Here is a 17,513-nt window from a genome sequence, read left to right on the forward strand (position 1 = left end):
TAGCTCCGCTGAGCCCAACAGGTTCCAAACAGAAAGGTGTTTTCGTAAAGCTACTTAACAGAGTAAACCACTCTCATGAATTTTACGGATACATAAATTGGAAACATGAACGGCCAGGTGTAATTTCAAAGATGTAAAATGTTGTACATTTATCAATATCTCTTGTCAGATCTGGAACTGAAATTTTTGCAGTGTAGCCCGAATTAGGCATAGCCGCTTTTTATTTCCCGATTTTTAACATTCTTATCAGTTTGTCTACACATCAATTGCCACTTCACTTCAGAGTAGAACATTACACATGGGCTTCTTTGGGCATTAGTGAGATGTGATAAAGTGTTACGTTAGAAATACAATAACTATTTTATAACTCACATATATTCAGTTCCAATTGTAAGTAAAATTCCATCTAACTTATAAAGACGTAATTACTTAACAAATAGCTGATATTAATAGAAGGCGCAATGAGCAGCCATGGGCTTTATCTATACCTGACTCACCGTTGGCTATAACTCAATCGTTAATTCGTAATTTCTGAGTTAGCTTGCTTGTCGGGCTTTTGTGTTCCATTACTTCTCATTGTATGTCTTCTTTGTAATTCCTTGAGAAATATGTTCGGATCAAAATCGTTTTAAACTGTAAATAAAAATAATCGGTTGACAAATCTTAACTTCAGCCCACCCAATTCCATGGAATTCAAAGCAACATAAAAACTTGGGCACGCACTTCGTATTCATGTATATCATACACAAAAAAAATTGTCCACGATAGATGGACCAATCAATCCACCAGGTAAACTTGACAATAGTATCATTATATTGCTCCTTGTATTACAATCCAGAGTATTTTATACTTAAATATAAATACTTTCTCGGCTTACAAAATCGAATAAATGGAAACCGAGTGAATATAATTCTATGTTGCAAATAAAAATGTAATGCAGTATCTATGTGGTTATCTAGATCTAAATACTATGCAGCACTTAGCAGGAATTATTAAATATGGTATTTGCATGGATACAGAAATACCTCTCAAGCAGGATGTGTATGATTCTTTACACAAGTGGGTAAGTAAAATATATAAAATTATATAATTCAAAATACCTACTGTGTGCAAAGGACAATTCCCTAAATTGTGATGAAAATTAGACTTCCAAAGAGTTAGTAATTGAGATCAAACTGGAAAGCTGCTCCGTGGCTCGGAAAAATCCAAAACCTGCAACTCGCATAAAAATGTCTGAAATATTCTAAATGAGTCGCACAATCTGTTTGTATCTGAAAGCTTTCACTGGTTAAAGGTGACGAGGTAAATGGAGAGAATGCATTTGTACATACATTTCAGCATACAACAGATGCAGACAAGTATAAGAAGTGACAGTACACAAAGTTACAAGCCAGCGGTTCGATCTAATGCTTTACACGATATTAGAAATTCCTAGAGGGAAGCTTTTGTGGTTTATGCATATTAACACGAAATACAAGATTAAATTTCTGCTTCAAACTCAATTTGTTATTCCCTTTAATACACGGCGCATAATTCAGTAATAAACACTTTCTTTCGCCAAGTAGTAAGTACAGCTAGTTGGATAGAAATGGTTCGAGGAGAAATTGGAAGGTAACTGGTCCAAAAGCCGAAGGAACAGAATATGACACCAGGTGATACCTTCTTTCAGCTGTAACCTTGCAGTATATTTCCTGTTCTTTTCGGTGTGAGAGAACATGTACTATGTTATAAATCATGCAAATAATAACTACACAGATTAAACAAACATACAGTAAGTCTACCCAAATATCTAAACACACAATAAAGAGAAACACTAGGCGCCTGGTGTCCTACTTTGAGACTCGTTAAGATTTAGTCAAATGCTTTTTACTCGAATCAAACAAACATTCGTGCCAGTTAAAAGGGCAGGTTTTAAGTGCATGTCTAGTTATCTAACAAAAGTGGAACAAATGCCTGTGTGTGTTCAGGAGGACTAGTTCTCAAACATATAGGGTCGGTGCATATGCCAAGTAACATGTGGACACAATAATGTTGTTTCCAATACTTTAAAAAGCTTCAGCCATACTCATTTTTTGTTCCTTTGCCTCTATTTAAAAATCACCTCATTCTTTATCTGTGTTTGTTTCATCCAGTCGTTTCTTTCAAGGAGCTCATTGGAAATGCATTGGGGTTGCCTTTGTCGGTGTTTTATTTCCCGTCTTCTGATAAACAACAGGCACGAAAAGTCTAAAAGTTTTAAATCAGCTATTTAGATACACATCCATCAGAATACCTCGAAAGGAGAAGTTATAAGGTATGTTATATATTAGGGGAGGGAGACAGATTTAATACGCACGATGAGCGTGCTCGCTCTTTACCATTTGGCTTAGTGTAAGATGAAATTCTTGAAGCGTTCCATGTGGTTTATAACGGCACAGGAATTGGTATGGCCTTGCCAGATGGTGGGTTCAGGACTGCTGGACAGGTACAACTGCAGCACATCTCACTTTCACAGAATGACCCCCAGAGAATGGCATTAACGTTAAACGTCCTGAACTGTAAACTTTAGCCGTCATTCACCTCGACCTTCCCATTTTAAAAAAATACAACAACTCCAGTATTTAATTCATATACACTCTGTTGCCCATTTGGATACTGACTTTTTGGGGAATGAAGCCTGTTGTAAATGTGTTAATAGTATGTCGCGTGTTCTGACAGCATTACATTCTGAACCTTGCATTATTTTAATCTTTTTAAAAATACAATCTTGATGTGAAACAATGGCTGATCTGTGCAGTTCCGTGGGGATTGGGGTGGGGAGAGTGTGTGGATTGTGGAATCACTTGAGGCGACCCGATCTGACCTCTCCCGCTTGGGAATGTTACCACTTGGACTTTGCGCCTTATTATTGTTCTGAATGTTACTTGGTTTCGTTTTTATATTCCTATCCTGTTTCATTATGAATCGCTCAAACGAGAGAATCTCCATTGCTTTGCATGAGATGCGAATAATTCCGATTTAATCAGACCCTGTTCGGCTGCAGGTTTGGTGTCTATTCGTGTCCTTATGGGGAGGGGGGTGGGGGGTATCCATTTGGCCACAAGGCACTGTCGAACCCAATGATAGGAGAGGCGCAGGGCAGCTTTGAAACAGTCAAAACAAGCAGTAATATTTCTCTCTGAAATGCAGTCACAGGTTGACTGCTTGCGCTGGCGGGATTTGTAGTTGCAGTGCTGACACTATTGTTTCAGTCCCACCTACTCTCCGCAGGGCTAACTCTAGCCTCGATGACTGCTCAGGTGTCGGTTCCAAATAGTACTAACCTTGAAAGTAAAGACTTGCTCCCGGAAGGGCATTAGTTAGTAAAGAAAACTATACTTCGACTTGACGATGATCAAAGTTCAACTGAGGAGCAGGGCTATTTCTAAACGGCAAAACTCCCCAGATTAAGACAGCGCGGTAACAGACAGATAAGAATAAGTTTCGATGGCAGTCAACGTTTCTAGGCAAGATTTTGTCAGGGCTCTCTTTTGATAGCAATTTGCTGTAAAACATTGGATTTCAGGCGAGGTGGAGCTCAATTCAAACACGTTCCTCCTGATCATGTTAAGAAAGACTCAGAAATCTTTCCGGCCGCACTCGGACAAGGGTCCGCCTTAAGCAGTCCACCTGCCTCAGGCTGGCTGTCCCATGGCTGAATCGTCAGCCAGCAGCTCCATTTGGGGGTGAAGAGAATCTTTATAAATTCTGGACAAATGTCTCCAGCTCCAGTTGTTTATGTTCTCCCTGTCCTGAAGGTCTTTGCTCATGAGGGTCGCAATGACTCAGCTTGTCCAGTAGGTTCTCACCCATGTGGGAAACTTTGATAGAATAAACAGCTGTAAGCTATAAAAACAAAAAACTGCGGGTGCTGGAAATCCAAAAAAAAAACAGAAATACCTGGAAAAACTCAGCAGGTCTGGCAGCATCGGCGGAAGGGTGATGAGGACTCGAAACATCAACTCTTTTCTTCTCCGCCGTTGCTGCAGACCTGCTGAGTTTTTCTAGGTAATCCTGTTTTTTAGCTGTAAGCTATTCCACGGCGCGGGAGCTCTGATGTAATGGGAGCCCCCTACCTTACTACACTCGGAGAGCACTGGCTTGGAGCTCTGTGGGCCGCAGCTGAGGCTGACCACCCTCGCCCCGGAGTCTGCCCATCGATCAGATCAAACTTCATTTTCGCCATTCCAGAGATTGTATCTCATCGGGATGCGGTCCAACTCATCCCTGCACCCAGGAAAAAAGCCTCCATTACAACCAGTCTGACGACCTGCAGCAGCTTGGGGTTCTGTACCCAGTCTGTGGGTTTAAAGTAACCCCTGGATCACTCAGTCTGTGTTTAAAGTAACCCCTGGATCACTCAGTCTGTGTTTAAAGTGACCACTGGATCACCCAGTCTGTGGGTTTAACGTAACCAACCACTGGTCACTCAGTCTATGGGTATAAAGTAACCCCTGGATCACTCAGTCTGTGGGTTTAAAGTAACCACGATCACCCAGTCTGTGGGCTTAAAGTAACCACTGAATCACTCAGCCTGTGGCTATAAAGTAACCACTGGATCACTCAGTCTGTGGGTTCAAAGTAACCACTGGATCACTCAGTCTGTGGGTTCAAAGTGACCACTGGATCACCCAGTCTGTGGGTTTAAAGTAACCACTGGATCACCCAGTCTGTAGGTTTAAAGTAACCACTGGATCACTCAGTCTGTGGGTTCAAAGTAACCACTGGATCACTCAGTCTGTGGGTTTAAAGTAACCACTGGATCACCCAGTCTGTGGGTTTAAAGTAACCCCTGGATCACTCAGTCTGTGTTTAAAGTAACCCCTGGATCACTCAGTCTGTGTTTAAAGTGACCATTGGATCACCCAGTCTGTGGGTTTAATGTAACCAACCACTGGATCACTCAGTCTATGGGTATAAAGTAACCCCTGGATCACTCAGTCTGTGGGTTTAAAGTAACCACTGGATCACCCAGTCAGTGGGCTTAAAGTAACCACTGAATCACTCAGCCTGTGGGTATAAAGTAACCACTGGATCACTCAGTCTGTAGGTTTAAAGTAACCCCTGGGTCACAGACTGTGCATTTAAAGTAACCACTGGATCACTCAGTCTGTGGGTTCAAAGTAACCACTGGATCACTCAGTCTGTGGGTTCAAAGTGACCATTGGATCACCCAGTCTGTTGGTTTAAAGTAACCACTGGATCACCCAGTCTGTAGGTTTAAAGTAACCACTGGGTCACTCAGTCTGTGGGTTCAAAGTAACCACTGGATCACTCAGTCTGTGGGTTCAAAGTAACCACTGGATCACTCAGTCTGAGGGTTCAAAATGACCACTGGATCATCGAGTCTGTGGGTTTAAAGTAACCCCTGGATCACCCAATCTGTGGGTTTAAAGTAACCCCTGGATCACCCAGTCTATGGGTTTAAAGTAACCCCTGGATCACTCAGTCTGTGGTTCTGCACACGTTTCTCCAAGTACTGAGAAATGTCTACCCCACCCCCTCCCTCCGCCCCACCAACTTCATTCTTTCTGATGCAGTCCTGACCTCTTTCTGCTCTGTCTGTTCTTATTTGATTACATTTTTTCCCAATTTAAATCCTCTGCTTAGGTTCGAACACTGGGAACAGGAGTAGGTCATTTCAGCCCCACGGGTCTGCTCGGCCAATTTCTCGGTATCTATCTTCTCCGACCCTTTTAACTTTCTAAACATCTCAATCTGATCGATCCACAATCTCCTATACTCGAGGAAATACAAGGCACGTTTATGCAACCTCTGATCATAATTTAATCTTACCTCATTTATACATGGAGCCACATATCCACATATAAAAAGGACAACTGCAATTTTTAAAAACTCATCAAAAGAATGTAATGTAGAAACAGAAAATAAATGGGATTGGTGTGTGTGTCTGCGTGGCGGCGGGGGGGGTGGGGGGGGGGTTTAAACTAGAGTTTAAAAAAATACGGCAAAAGGGAAATAACATTATGAAGATGTAATTAGTGGAAGTGAGAAGAATAAGGCCAGGTTATATTAAGTGATCATCTTGTTCTTTTCCCCCTTATTTATAGTGCAATCTGTATTTTCCCACTAGTTTGCACTTGTTTCGGTGAAGGGAAGGGCCCTGGAGACCCATTAATGGGAATGAACGAAAGCGCGCCAGGTTCAGACAATAATGAAGCCTACGTCGCATTACTGTTCATGGGGACCAATCTGTACAAACTTCCCATATGGATGCTCTTCGCGTTACACCATTAAAGTGCTCTCCAGTGTTCAAGTTATAACAAAGAAATTGGAAACACAAACAAAATGACAAAATAATACAAAATAAGAATCAAACTAAAAAAAATCTGAAATTGAACGTTTCCTGCTGCTTTGAAATGAATGTGCGGGACAAACATCCTGATCTAGGATAAAACAAGTCGTGTTATTTTCACAACGCTTTTATCCTCCCGTTTGGATTACAAATTCCGGGTCGTCACACAAACAGGAAGATTGATTATTGGAATAATTAGTAATGGTATGGAGGTGGAGGAGCGAAATTGTTACACAGTCCACTCTCCGGGGCACCATGGACGATTGTTTAAGCACCGCAATCAGAAGTGCGAGGGAATTACTAAGCCCTGTTTCAAGAACAAGGTTCGTCCAATATGTTTCTGCGACTTATATGACATCCGTGCAGAAATTGAGCGTTCGAAAACATTTTTTGCCCTTCAGGGAGTAAATATTTAAAGTCAGCAATCCTGGCAAATTTTCATTTGTTTTTCGTTTCCCTGCAGAACCCTTGAATCCACTGATTGATTCCTTGTCTTGAAGTATATACAATTTGCAAAGTGGGAAATGAGAAACAGACTAGTGGAATCTTTAAAAAGTACGATATCTGGTCGAACATTTCTAATAAAGTTAGATACAAACATTCAGACATACCCATACGGATAGAGATAGACATACATACAAATATGCAATCACAGAGACATGGACACATACACACAGAAACCAGCGTATAAATGCACAACGATGCAGAGATTTGGTGGTACAATCCTCATTATTCGAGTATGTCCATAATGTAAGCGTCTTCATCATCTTCTGTGTATCCTCTCGTGACTGAAGAGTCCAATGTGAGATCTGTCTACAGAACTGGCAGTTCATTTAGTCATTACTGGTGCTTGAGGCCACTTCCTCAGCTGTGCCAGCTCTGGCCTTCCTCTGGGCATACTGGGTGTTGTGAGTTTGGTGTAGATACTTGAAACATTATGAACCAAATTTCAGTGCTTGATTCTAAGTAGGCTGGTTGTCTGCAGTTTTCCAAAGAAAGATGGTTGCAATGCAGAAGTTTGTGAGGCTTTTTAAAAGGTTGTCCTACCTTTCGTATTGACCACCTCGATATTGTTTGCCCTGAGAAAGTTCCCCATCTGCTTGGGGATTCTGTAGTAATCCATGCAGAAGACATGGCCTGGCCATCTAAGTTTAAATTCCTGTACGGTGGGCTCCATGCTGTTGAGCCCAGCACGATAAAGGACATTGTGTTTGTGATTTTGTCCTGCCATTGAATTCTCATGATGGACCTCAGGTGCCTTTGGTGGAAGAGTTCCACAACTTTGATGTGGCATCTATAGCAGACCCAGCATTCTACTCCATACAGCAGGGTGGTAAGGTCAATGACCTGGTACAGTTTGATTTTAGCCTTGAGCTTAATGCCATGCTGCTTTCAGACATGATCATTGGCTGTAGGCAGAGCTTGCTTTCTGGGTGCATGCACTGATATATTCATCAGTACAGGTATCCTGAGAGAACAAGCTTCCTAGGTATGACAATTTTTCTATAACTTTGGTGCCTTCCAGACAGACGCATAAACACAGACACGCAGGACACTGACATACAGTTGTACACAGGCAGGTAGATACATTTAGATACATGGACACAGATACAGTAAATCCCTGATGAGTCAAATTCCAGGGCCACAAATATGTGTGTCAAGTGGAGCTTCGTGATAGCTAAGAAGGCCCCATTCCCACACAAATGCATCTCTATGTAGCCAGAAATGCCTACAAATGCAGTTTATGTCAAAAACTGATTCAAATGCCGAATGAAAACACAGTAAAGCATTAAATGTGTGATAAAGTTTTTATTCAATTTGTTCCCACCTTACAATGGCCTGACCTTACAAAAGGCTGGAGACTTGCAATGAAAAATATCAGGTTAGCTCCAGAAAAGCTCTTGTAGTCTTTTTCTGCTTTAGCATGCTGTCTTCAGATGTGCGAATACAGTCCACTGTGTCATCAATGCAGTCAAACATGTCATCAGTATTTTTGAACTGCAGCGCAAAATCCCAGAGCACCTCTATGGCCTTTGTGGCATTGGCTAAGGAAACAGGAGGGCGAGCGGGTGGGCATTCATCAGGCTCTTCAGGGTTATTGGCCTCCTCAGGCTCCATGATTTTGCTCTCTTGTGTGGTCTAATTCCGCTCTGATTGATTGGCGTGGTCATATGGCAAGCTTAAACAAATTTGGTTAATCTGGAGTTACCAGTGCAGAATTTCTTTTTAACATAGGCATCATTCTATGGGATTTGCTTTTCTGCCATTGGGAATGGTTGACAACTTCAACATAACCAGAATTTCATGTCAACCTGATTTTGACTCATAATTGACAGAGATGTACAGACGTAGATGGAATCCTAGATACACAGATATATACATTTACAGAGACACACACAGACACCGAAACAGGCATAAACACATGCACTATTGGAGAGCCATATACAGATGTATGCACACACACAAACAGAAACATTTAGACACAGAACCAAATGCAAACATACTGTACACACAGAGAGATTTAGAATTTACAGTTCAGAAACAGGCCTTTCTTCACAACTAATCCATACTAGTGTTTATACTTCATACAAGCTCCCTCCCATCCCTCTTCATCTAGCCTCTTCAGCATATCCTTCTACTCGTTCTACCCCCATGTATTTATCCAGCTTTCCTTTAAATGCATCTATGTTATTCATCTCAACTATTCCTTGTGATAGCGAGTTCCCACAGTACAACTATTCTATGTGTAAAGAAATTTCACCGAAATTCTTTATTGAATATGTTTCAAGCAGCAGCTAAGAATGTAACGGGATAATGCAGCGAATTCCTGCCCTCTTCATTTCAAGCCCAGTGATCAGGAATCCAGAGCAACAGCGACGATTGATAACAAAACGCGACCTTCTCCATATACAGAAGGAAGCAATCAAGGTGACCCAAATCCTGAAGGGAATGGGTTGGGGAAAATGCGCGGGGGTTGGGGGCGTGCAGACATTCGAAAAGCCAGTCAAATAGTTTTTTGCTTAGTATAGTTGCGTTGCTTTTAAAAAACATGGTCCTCCCTCTCCTCACTCCAGTGTCGTTGTTAAGTGTATGGAGACTTAGGCCTCCATCTCACACAAAAAAAGTTCACCTCCTTAATAGGCGAGGGAAAAACAAACCATACAGAAAGATTCTGAACATCTGCAGGGAGAGCACACGCGTAGATACAGACACATACTCTTCCACATACACATTCAATAGAAATACACGAAGATACAGAGATACATCCCGATAGGGATATACACGCGCGCACTCGAGTTTTACAACCATCGAGAAAAATTTCTTTCACGTTATGATGCATTCACGCGGCCGAATCTTGGTTAATAATTAATTAAAACTTCCAACTCCTCCTGACCAGATCCCATATTTGCATCATTAGTAAACGCTGCAGCATTTGCCAGGAATGTACTATGGAAAGTTTTAAACCGTTTAATCCCGTAGTTAAACTAACAATGGTCTGAGTTCAAATATTTTAAACCATTCTCATTCAGCGCGCTTATTGTAATAAAATAATTTTGGCAAGTGCCTCATCATTCGTTAAACGTGGAGATGCCGTAGTCTCAGCTAGTACTGCACTATTCATTCAAAGTCAGACAAGTTATAAAACACAACTGGAAGTTCGAAGTAGGGTTAGTACGGGTAAAAACTGGAACACACAAAGCTGTTTGTTGTGTGAGTGATTCTAACTGCACAAGTGGGATTTAGAAAATGAAGAGCTGTAGCACTCCAAATTATATTTTAAAAATCATCCAGTCTGCGTCTGTTCGATCAGTAGTGTAATGCTCGGTATTTCTTTTAATTCGCTCCAAATGTCTATTATTTAGCTGCTTTAATCGAACCGGAAAAGCAACCAAAATCCAGATTTTTAAAAAATGTTTTAACTGTAAAAGCTAACATATCAAGAAAGAAGGTCTTTGTGGTGCAGTGGGTAGCGTCCCTGCCTCTGAACCAGAAGCTCTAGGTTCAAGTCCTCCAGGACTTGAAGGCCAAGGAAGGCGTGGCGGAACGGGCTGAGTATCAATCTACAAATCCTTCTAACATATGCCAATGACAGGGGCTAAGAATGTCAATGACTCCTGATCATGTGAAGGAAAGAAATTGGAGCCTCTACCATCGCCATGTATGACTCCAGACTAAAACGTCTATCTAAAAGTGTATGCTGCAGCAACTTGAATTTCTTGTGGGGGCGGGGGTCACTGGTTGCCTCAGATGGCTGATGTGGATCAGATTGATGCCAACACTATGGAGTTTGATCCCTGTTCTGGCTGGGGTGGATTTGGGACCTGCATCCTTGCCCCCGCCCCGCCCCCAATGGAGGTTTGGGTGCTGTAGGTCGGACCTGCCTCCGGGCAGAGAAAAGAAGAACACAATGCTGGTTACATCATTTAATGTGGTCAGCATCTCTGCAAGATTCCGTCATTCACTTCAGAAACAAGTAGGTCACACTTGAGGTAATTTGCAAAAGAACTAGAGGGGAGATGAGATTTTTTTATGTTTACACTGCCAGTTATGGTCAGGAATGCAATGCACTGCCTGAAGAGCGGTGGGGCAGATTCAATAGTAACTTTCAAAACGGAACTGAATAAACAATTTAAAGTGGAGAAAATTGCAGGGCTATGGGAAAAGAGCAGGAAGTGGGACGATTTGTCTTTCAAAGAGCTGGCACAGACACGATCGGCCGAATCGCCTCCTTTTGTGGTGTAAGATGCTATATCAAAACTTGTGACAAAAATATAGACTTTCAAAAAAGCACTGTGATGACTGGTTGTGGCTTCAGATAACACAGAGAAAGAAAAGGAATGGGGGTGAGGGGTGGTGGTGGTGGTGGAGTGGAGATAATACGGTGATGGAAGGTTTGTTTGTATTCCTATCCAGTTGTGTAGAATGAGGGGCTTGTTTTACTGTTTTCCCATATATCTATAGTGATGAAAGCGTGGCTACCCTGTGCGCGTAAAAGGTACATCAGAGGGTAAAATGTGTATTTTTATCCACACGGTGTTTCATAGAATCTACAGACTGAAGAATAGTTAACAGAACCCATCGTTATTTGTTAACCTGCAATCTACAATAACAAAATTAAAATCGCTCTCCGCCATTAAAAACACAATGATCTTTAAAAGTACGGATTGAAAGGAAGAAATGTAATACAGACGGTTCATAGATCCGTTCAGCTTCTCTTGGAGACTTTGGATCGATGCTATAGCCTCAGAGCTCCAAAGCTATGTCTTAAGCAATCCTAATCAAAATGGGGAGAGACAAAAACTGGGGCATCTCTCTGTACTGACAAGTAATTTATTCTGGGCCTGCTAGTCTTTTGAAAACTATTACATTATTTGTACTGAAAAAAATCCAAGCTATACCAGAAAATTTGTTCAGTTTATTTACTAACAAAAAGTACACATTTCCCCTTTTCCGCTCAAACTATTTAAGACTAAATTGTGAATGGGTATGAAAAGGCATTCCAGGACTGGTACCAAAAGCACATTCGGGGAGATTAGGAACATCTTTTTATTTCAATAGAATGTTGAAGTGGCTATTGAAACCGAGTCAATCTCATACGAAATTGGACAAACGCGTGAAGAGTAAGACATTAAACACAGAGAACACTGGAGTAGGCCATTCCGATGGGGAATTAACATTGACACAAGCACAAGGGCTCGAATGAGCTCCCACCGCGCTGATATTTCTTTCATTCTACGATTTACACATCAGAAAATGTCGATCTGTACAATTGTACGAGTTTTGAAAGGTCTACTCTATGGTAACATGTTTGCATCTCCCCTAAACTTTAGCAACCTCGCAAAACCTGGCAACAGTCGAGAGTTTTCATCTTCGGCCCATTCATTTCCTCTATTGCGTTTTAACTATTAAGTAACCCAAAAGTTGAGGAAGACGTTTTAGGTAAATGTATTATTTATTTTTATAAACCTATAATCATTAGAAACTATCCAATTAAAGGTGTTTCAAACTTACTTGTGCACAATACAGACAGGACAGAGCACAAAATCGAAGTGAACACAGAATGCCAGGTCGTTTTCTTCTTATATATTTTTAATAATATAGAGTAAAACTTTTATTGAATTCCATTCACTAAACGTACAAAGTCATGAATCGGATCCATAGCGTGAGTTTAAGACAGAATGAATATTATAGCGAAGGAGCTAATCAGAGTCAACTTCCTCCTGCAACAACAGAGGGGAAGGGAAAAAAGCAGAGAGAGCAATTCGGTTGCAATGAATGTAATACGACCGCTTTTTGTGATTAAAAAAATAACAAGTACTCCTTATAATGTTGCTATGTGTGATCCGCTTTATATAACAGCCATTGTGAGGTAGACTGCAGCATCGAAAGGCCTGGAGCAAGGCTTCGTTACAAAGCAGACACACAAGCAGCGGATGTGTTTACACTGGCGATTTTCATGTAATTTTTATCAGTGATTTGGTTTTATTCACTTGTCCATGTCTATTTTAATAGTGGTTTCGAGCTGCAGTATAGCTGCAAGTCGATATAAGGCCTCGTTCTAATCAATATTCTCTTACATTATATCCTTATATTTTATTAATATTATGTCCTCAGCTGTTTAATAAACAATTAAATATTGGCCTAATTGTTAATCCTAAAGCAAAACAAAAAAAAAACAAAGCTGTGTAAAATTAATTTGGGAATCAAATTGTATGGTTCAAACAAAGGAAGAGCGTTCCTTAAAATAGCTGTGGGAGCGCCCGGGAGTCAGACATGTGCACTGCACTGAACACAATGATAATGTCACATAGGGCCAGGGCAGACCGGGGAAGTATTTACTACTTTCGTTCGAACGAGCCAAGGGACACCTTGAAAACAGCATTGAAAGAAAACGATATCAGAGCTGGTTTGACACTGATCCGGTTATTTTCGAAGCAGGTCTCGGCAGAGGACAGAATTGAACCGCACTCTTTCAGTCGGGTTTAAATATATGAATAAATTAGAAAATATATACTTTCTATGTGACCTCTGTTATGGCGGGACAAAAACGCGGAGTTACACTTTTCTCTGCCTGTCTGTCTCTCTCTCACACATACAGTTTTTGGAACATTATTGTGAATCAACATTATAATTACAGTTTCTTTGCCTGTGCATTTTGCAACGGTATGCCACAAATATCACTAGGATAACCAGGAGCTATAAAGAGAGACTTGGCTGGTTTCCCTCTGCTCGCCTTCAGACTTGTCCTGTCATCACCGTTTTGCATCAAACCCCATGTTTACCATCCTCAGTTCACGGGGGAGGGAGGGGGACGCCCAGCTCTGGGCACAATGCACCGCTCAAAGATAGTACACAGAGAGATCCGTGCAGACCCTTACTGGCAACCCGGCGAGAAGTCTAAATTAAACCTTCGGCAAAAATGTAAAACATAAATGAGCGGCGGGACTGCGTGGAAGTCAGTATCTGGGATTATTAGATGACTTCTAGCGCAGTCTAATATATTTCCCAGCTCGATTTGCGTTTGTATTACTGGCTGTTGAGAGCTCGATCAGAGTTTCAAATTAATCAAACGGCTTCCATTCATTTATATCGCTGGATCTCGGATTTCAGTTTGACTAAATTGGTAATTACGAAAATGAAGAAAAAACGGCAAGGCAAATCGCATTCGGTATGAACATTGGGCCATATTACAACCGAAATGCATCTTCCGTCTAATGTAGGGATGTTGACACGTGATTCTCTGAGCAAATATGTACAGTATTACAGACACTCTGACCGAGGGATTCCGCCATCCCGGTCTTGGCACTAATTTTAATTATATGGAGTTTCACGCTTCCAACAAGATCACCACAGGCATCGCTTTCATAAACCATCTTATCTCCGATGCTTTCCATCGCAAAAAAAAACACAAATACTCCAGTTCCGGAAATAGATTACTGCCCTTTGAAAATATCAAGCCGGGCTTATTCGAGGGAATCCTCAACAGGCGCCAGAGCTCCGCAAAAACATATTGTTTTCCTGTTTATTTTTTCAAATCTGAAAGCGCCGTTTAAATGTGTTAAAGATATTGCAACGCGCCCACATACACACACAAACATACACACGCACACCAAAAATGAAGTACAAGTGAGATTTGTAATAATATTTATCTGTTCCTGTTGAAATAACTGGGGGGGGGGGGGGGGGGGGGGGAGATCCTGAGCAATGTAAACAAGGTTTCGGCAATTTAAGGCTATGATAATTCGAAGAAGAAATAAATATTTCACAGCGGTCCAAGTTTTATAGAAACCCTGCTTGTCTGTGTTTATTAAGGCGCTTTTATAGAGAGTAATAAAACGAATGGTGCAACCATTTCAGAGAGGGACACAAATAATAGTCACCACATTTACTACTACTTCCAAGGTAATTAGCACAAGAGAATTAAATAACCTACAATGCTGAGGAAACATTACTGTTTAACTTATTAAATTATAAATACATTTATGTACATTTTTATAAATAATAAATAGTGTTGAACACACAAAAGCAAAAAAAAACAAACTTACTCCAGACGTTTCGATAGTATTTTGGATTATGCAATAGTGTTACCTTCGGTTAAAGAGAAGTCCGGGTTTCAGACAAAAGGTAACATTTTCCCTTTGTGCCGCGTTAATATTGCAAAGCAAACTGGTTGCATTGTTTTTTTTTCTCTCCCTTTCCAATTAAACTATAAAAAGAAGGCAGGAGTATTTTTCGCTGTTGCAGTAGCACGTGTGCAATGTACCTTCGACAATATATTATTACAGGATGAAACTACAGCCTTGAGACTTTTTAAATGATTTTTTTCCCCACAGCATATACGAGTCAATTTTCGATTACAACCAGATATAATCTAGCAGATATATCAGCACAGATTTCCTGAAGTTAAGGTGCAGCTGTAGTTTTGCATAGCATTGTTTGCTACCTACTGTCACGTCCTGGGCCTAGATCAGTGCAAAAACGAATTGCTAGAAGCCCCTCCGTTCTGCTGTGACAGGTAGCTAGTGAATCCAGCGGCGAGTCCGGACGGGAAAGTGGACAGAGACGGTCGGAGGGTCTCGGTGATGAGAGATGAGGCTGCCGGAGGAGAGCTGGAAGGGGCCCCTGGGTTCCCCATCCCCGTTCCGTTCTGGTGCTGCACTGACTGCGAGTGATGTAGAGACGGGAAAAAGTAGCCAGCCTGTCCTGACAGCAAGCTGACAGAACAAGGGTTTACCGTGTATCCGTTGGTCAAACCGCACTGTACGGATCCCCTTAACAACGGGTGAGAGAGGTCCCCGCTGGCCATCTGATCAACCCCAGATCCACAGCCGGAAAGCAAGGAGCTGTACGTGGGAGCTTGGTTCAAAAAACTCGAGGCAGCGCTGCTGTAGTTGAGACTGTTATGAGGATGGTGCAAGGACAGAAACGGAGAGAGGGGCCAATATAAGGGGTTGCCCCGGTCCATTAACCCCAGTCCTGACGGCGAAAGACGGAGCCCTCGTTTGAAGGCTAGTTTTCCCCTTGACGTGGCCGATCTGCGCCGCAATTTCCCCGTCGTCCCGCCGATAAACACGTCGTCGCTCGACGGGTCCAACATCCAATAATTCCCTTTCCCGGGGTCGTCGTAGTGCCGGGGCACTTTAACGAAACACTTATTGAGGCTGAGGTTATGTCTAATCGAGTTCTGCCAGCCCTGCTTATTCTCCCTGTAGTAAGGGAAATTCTTCATGATGAACTCATAGATCCCATTGAGAGTCAGCCTCTTCTCGGGGCTCTGCCGGATAGCCATCATGATCAGGGCGTTATAACTAAAAGGCGGCTTGTCGTATTTGCCGTGTTTCTTATCATCCTTTTTGGGATCGTCCTCCTCTGCAGAGACCTGTGTCTCCGGGTTGTCCTGATATTTAAAGTCAGACTTGATAGTCCCGTTCTCAGGGTCACCGTTTTTGTTGCTCTGGAGCCCGGTTCTGTTCTGATTGTCACTTTGTTGGACAGCTTCGGGGAGCAGCAGGCTCTTGATACTAAAAGAGGTGGACTTGGGAACCATCTTCGGCTGCTTCTGATCTCCCATGCTTAACATCACGCGCTCCTTTTTTTTAATCCTCGCCTCCCTTCCTTGTTCAAATAATGTATTTTAAAAAAGGTCAAAGGGAGTGCGGCGAAGCAATCGGGACGTTGCAGACAGGAAGATACTTGATGAGGAACAGAGCGGGACAACCTGCATCAAAACAGGTAATTAACTTGGGGGGGGGGGGGGGTGGAGACCAAAAGGAACGCCTCCATCAATAAGTTACTTTCAACATTTTTTCTGAAGGATGTCCAATCAGGTTTGAATAGAGGATGCTTTAACCCGCCTCTTTCGAGCCAATCAGCTTAAAGATGTTGTGTATCTATTTGGGCTCTGAAATTGATTTGAAAGTGACCAACACAGTCTGTAAAGTGGATTAGGGACGGAAAGAGGATACCGGTCCATGCAGGTAATGGATCGATTACCATTCACTAGGCTCTTATCTCATTTATTCAACGTTTGTTCTTTTACTCTGTTCTAATTTTGACTGGGGTGAAACATCGGCGACTGCTGGACATTGACACTGTATATTAGCCCAAATAAGAGTTGGACAAACCTGTTTAAATCAGATAAACTGTCATTTTTTTGTCTATTACATCTTTCGTGATTTTTTTTTCTGTTGGAGACATTTCGCGGATAGCAATAGTCAAGTTGATACATTCATTGCAGTTTCTCGGCCACAGTTTAACTGTTTGTATTCCCTTTTAATTACTAGAAGCGGAAAGTCTTCATCTTCAGGTCAATGATCCCAAAAAGTCATCTGCTTATTGTTAGTGCCGCGCTGTTAACGTGTGCGTTAACAGACCCAACAATTAGTCGAGGAGAGGTCAGTGAACCAAAACACGGCAGAGGAGCGCTAGGGAAAAATATTTAAGAGCGCTCTTTGTTAAGTGCTAATTGGGAAGAGGAAGTGGCGGTTCGGACGCTCATTAGAAACGGTCAGTGGTGGGTCAGTGCTGCTGGTTTTGTCTACAACCTGTTATTGATGCAAGAGTTTGTGTCTTTGTTTTTTGGAAAGTCGATGTTCATTTCCGAAACCCACGGAAACAGTAGATAGTAGTAGCAATTCGTCCGGTGTCACTGTAAGTATTGTGAGCATGTGATTAAGGA

The 17,513-nt window shown here is 41.9% G+C and overlaps 1 protein-coding gene across 1 annotated transcript; it reads right to left on the bottom strand.

Annotated features, from left to right (window-relative positions):
- Window positions 1-15,302: 15,302 nt before the first annotated feature.
- On the bottom strand, window positions 15,303-16,415 carry LOC121275316 (forkhead box protein G1-like). The gene has a single exon (XM_041182793.1). The coding sequence runs from the start codon at window positions 16,413-16,415 to the stop codon at window positions 15,303-15,305; it is 1,113 nt and encodes a 370-aa protein (XP_041038727.1).
- Window positions 16,416-17,513: the final 1,098 nt, after the last annotated feature.

This window comes from Carcharodon carcharias, chromosome 2, assembly GCF_017639515.1.
Source record: "Carcharodon carcharias isolate sCarCar2 chromosome 2, sCarCar2.pri, whole genome shotgun sequence".
In the NCBI taxonomy this organism is placed as follows: Eukaryota; Metazoa; Chordata; class Chondrichthyes; order Lamniformes; family Lamnidae; genus Carcharodon; species Carcharodon carcharias.

Coding starts and splice junctions, on each gene's coding strand:
- LOC121275316 (XM_041182793.1), bottom strand. CDS start 16,415: ATGTTAAGCATGGGAGATCAGAAGCAGCCGAAGATGGTTCCCAAGTCC.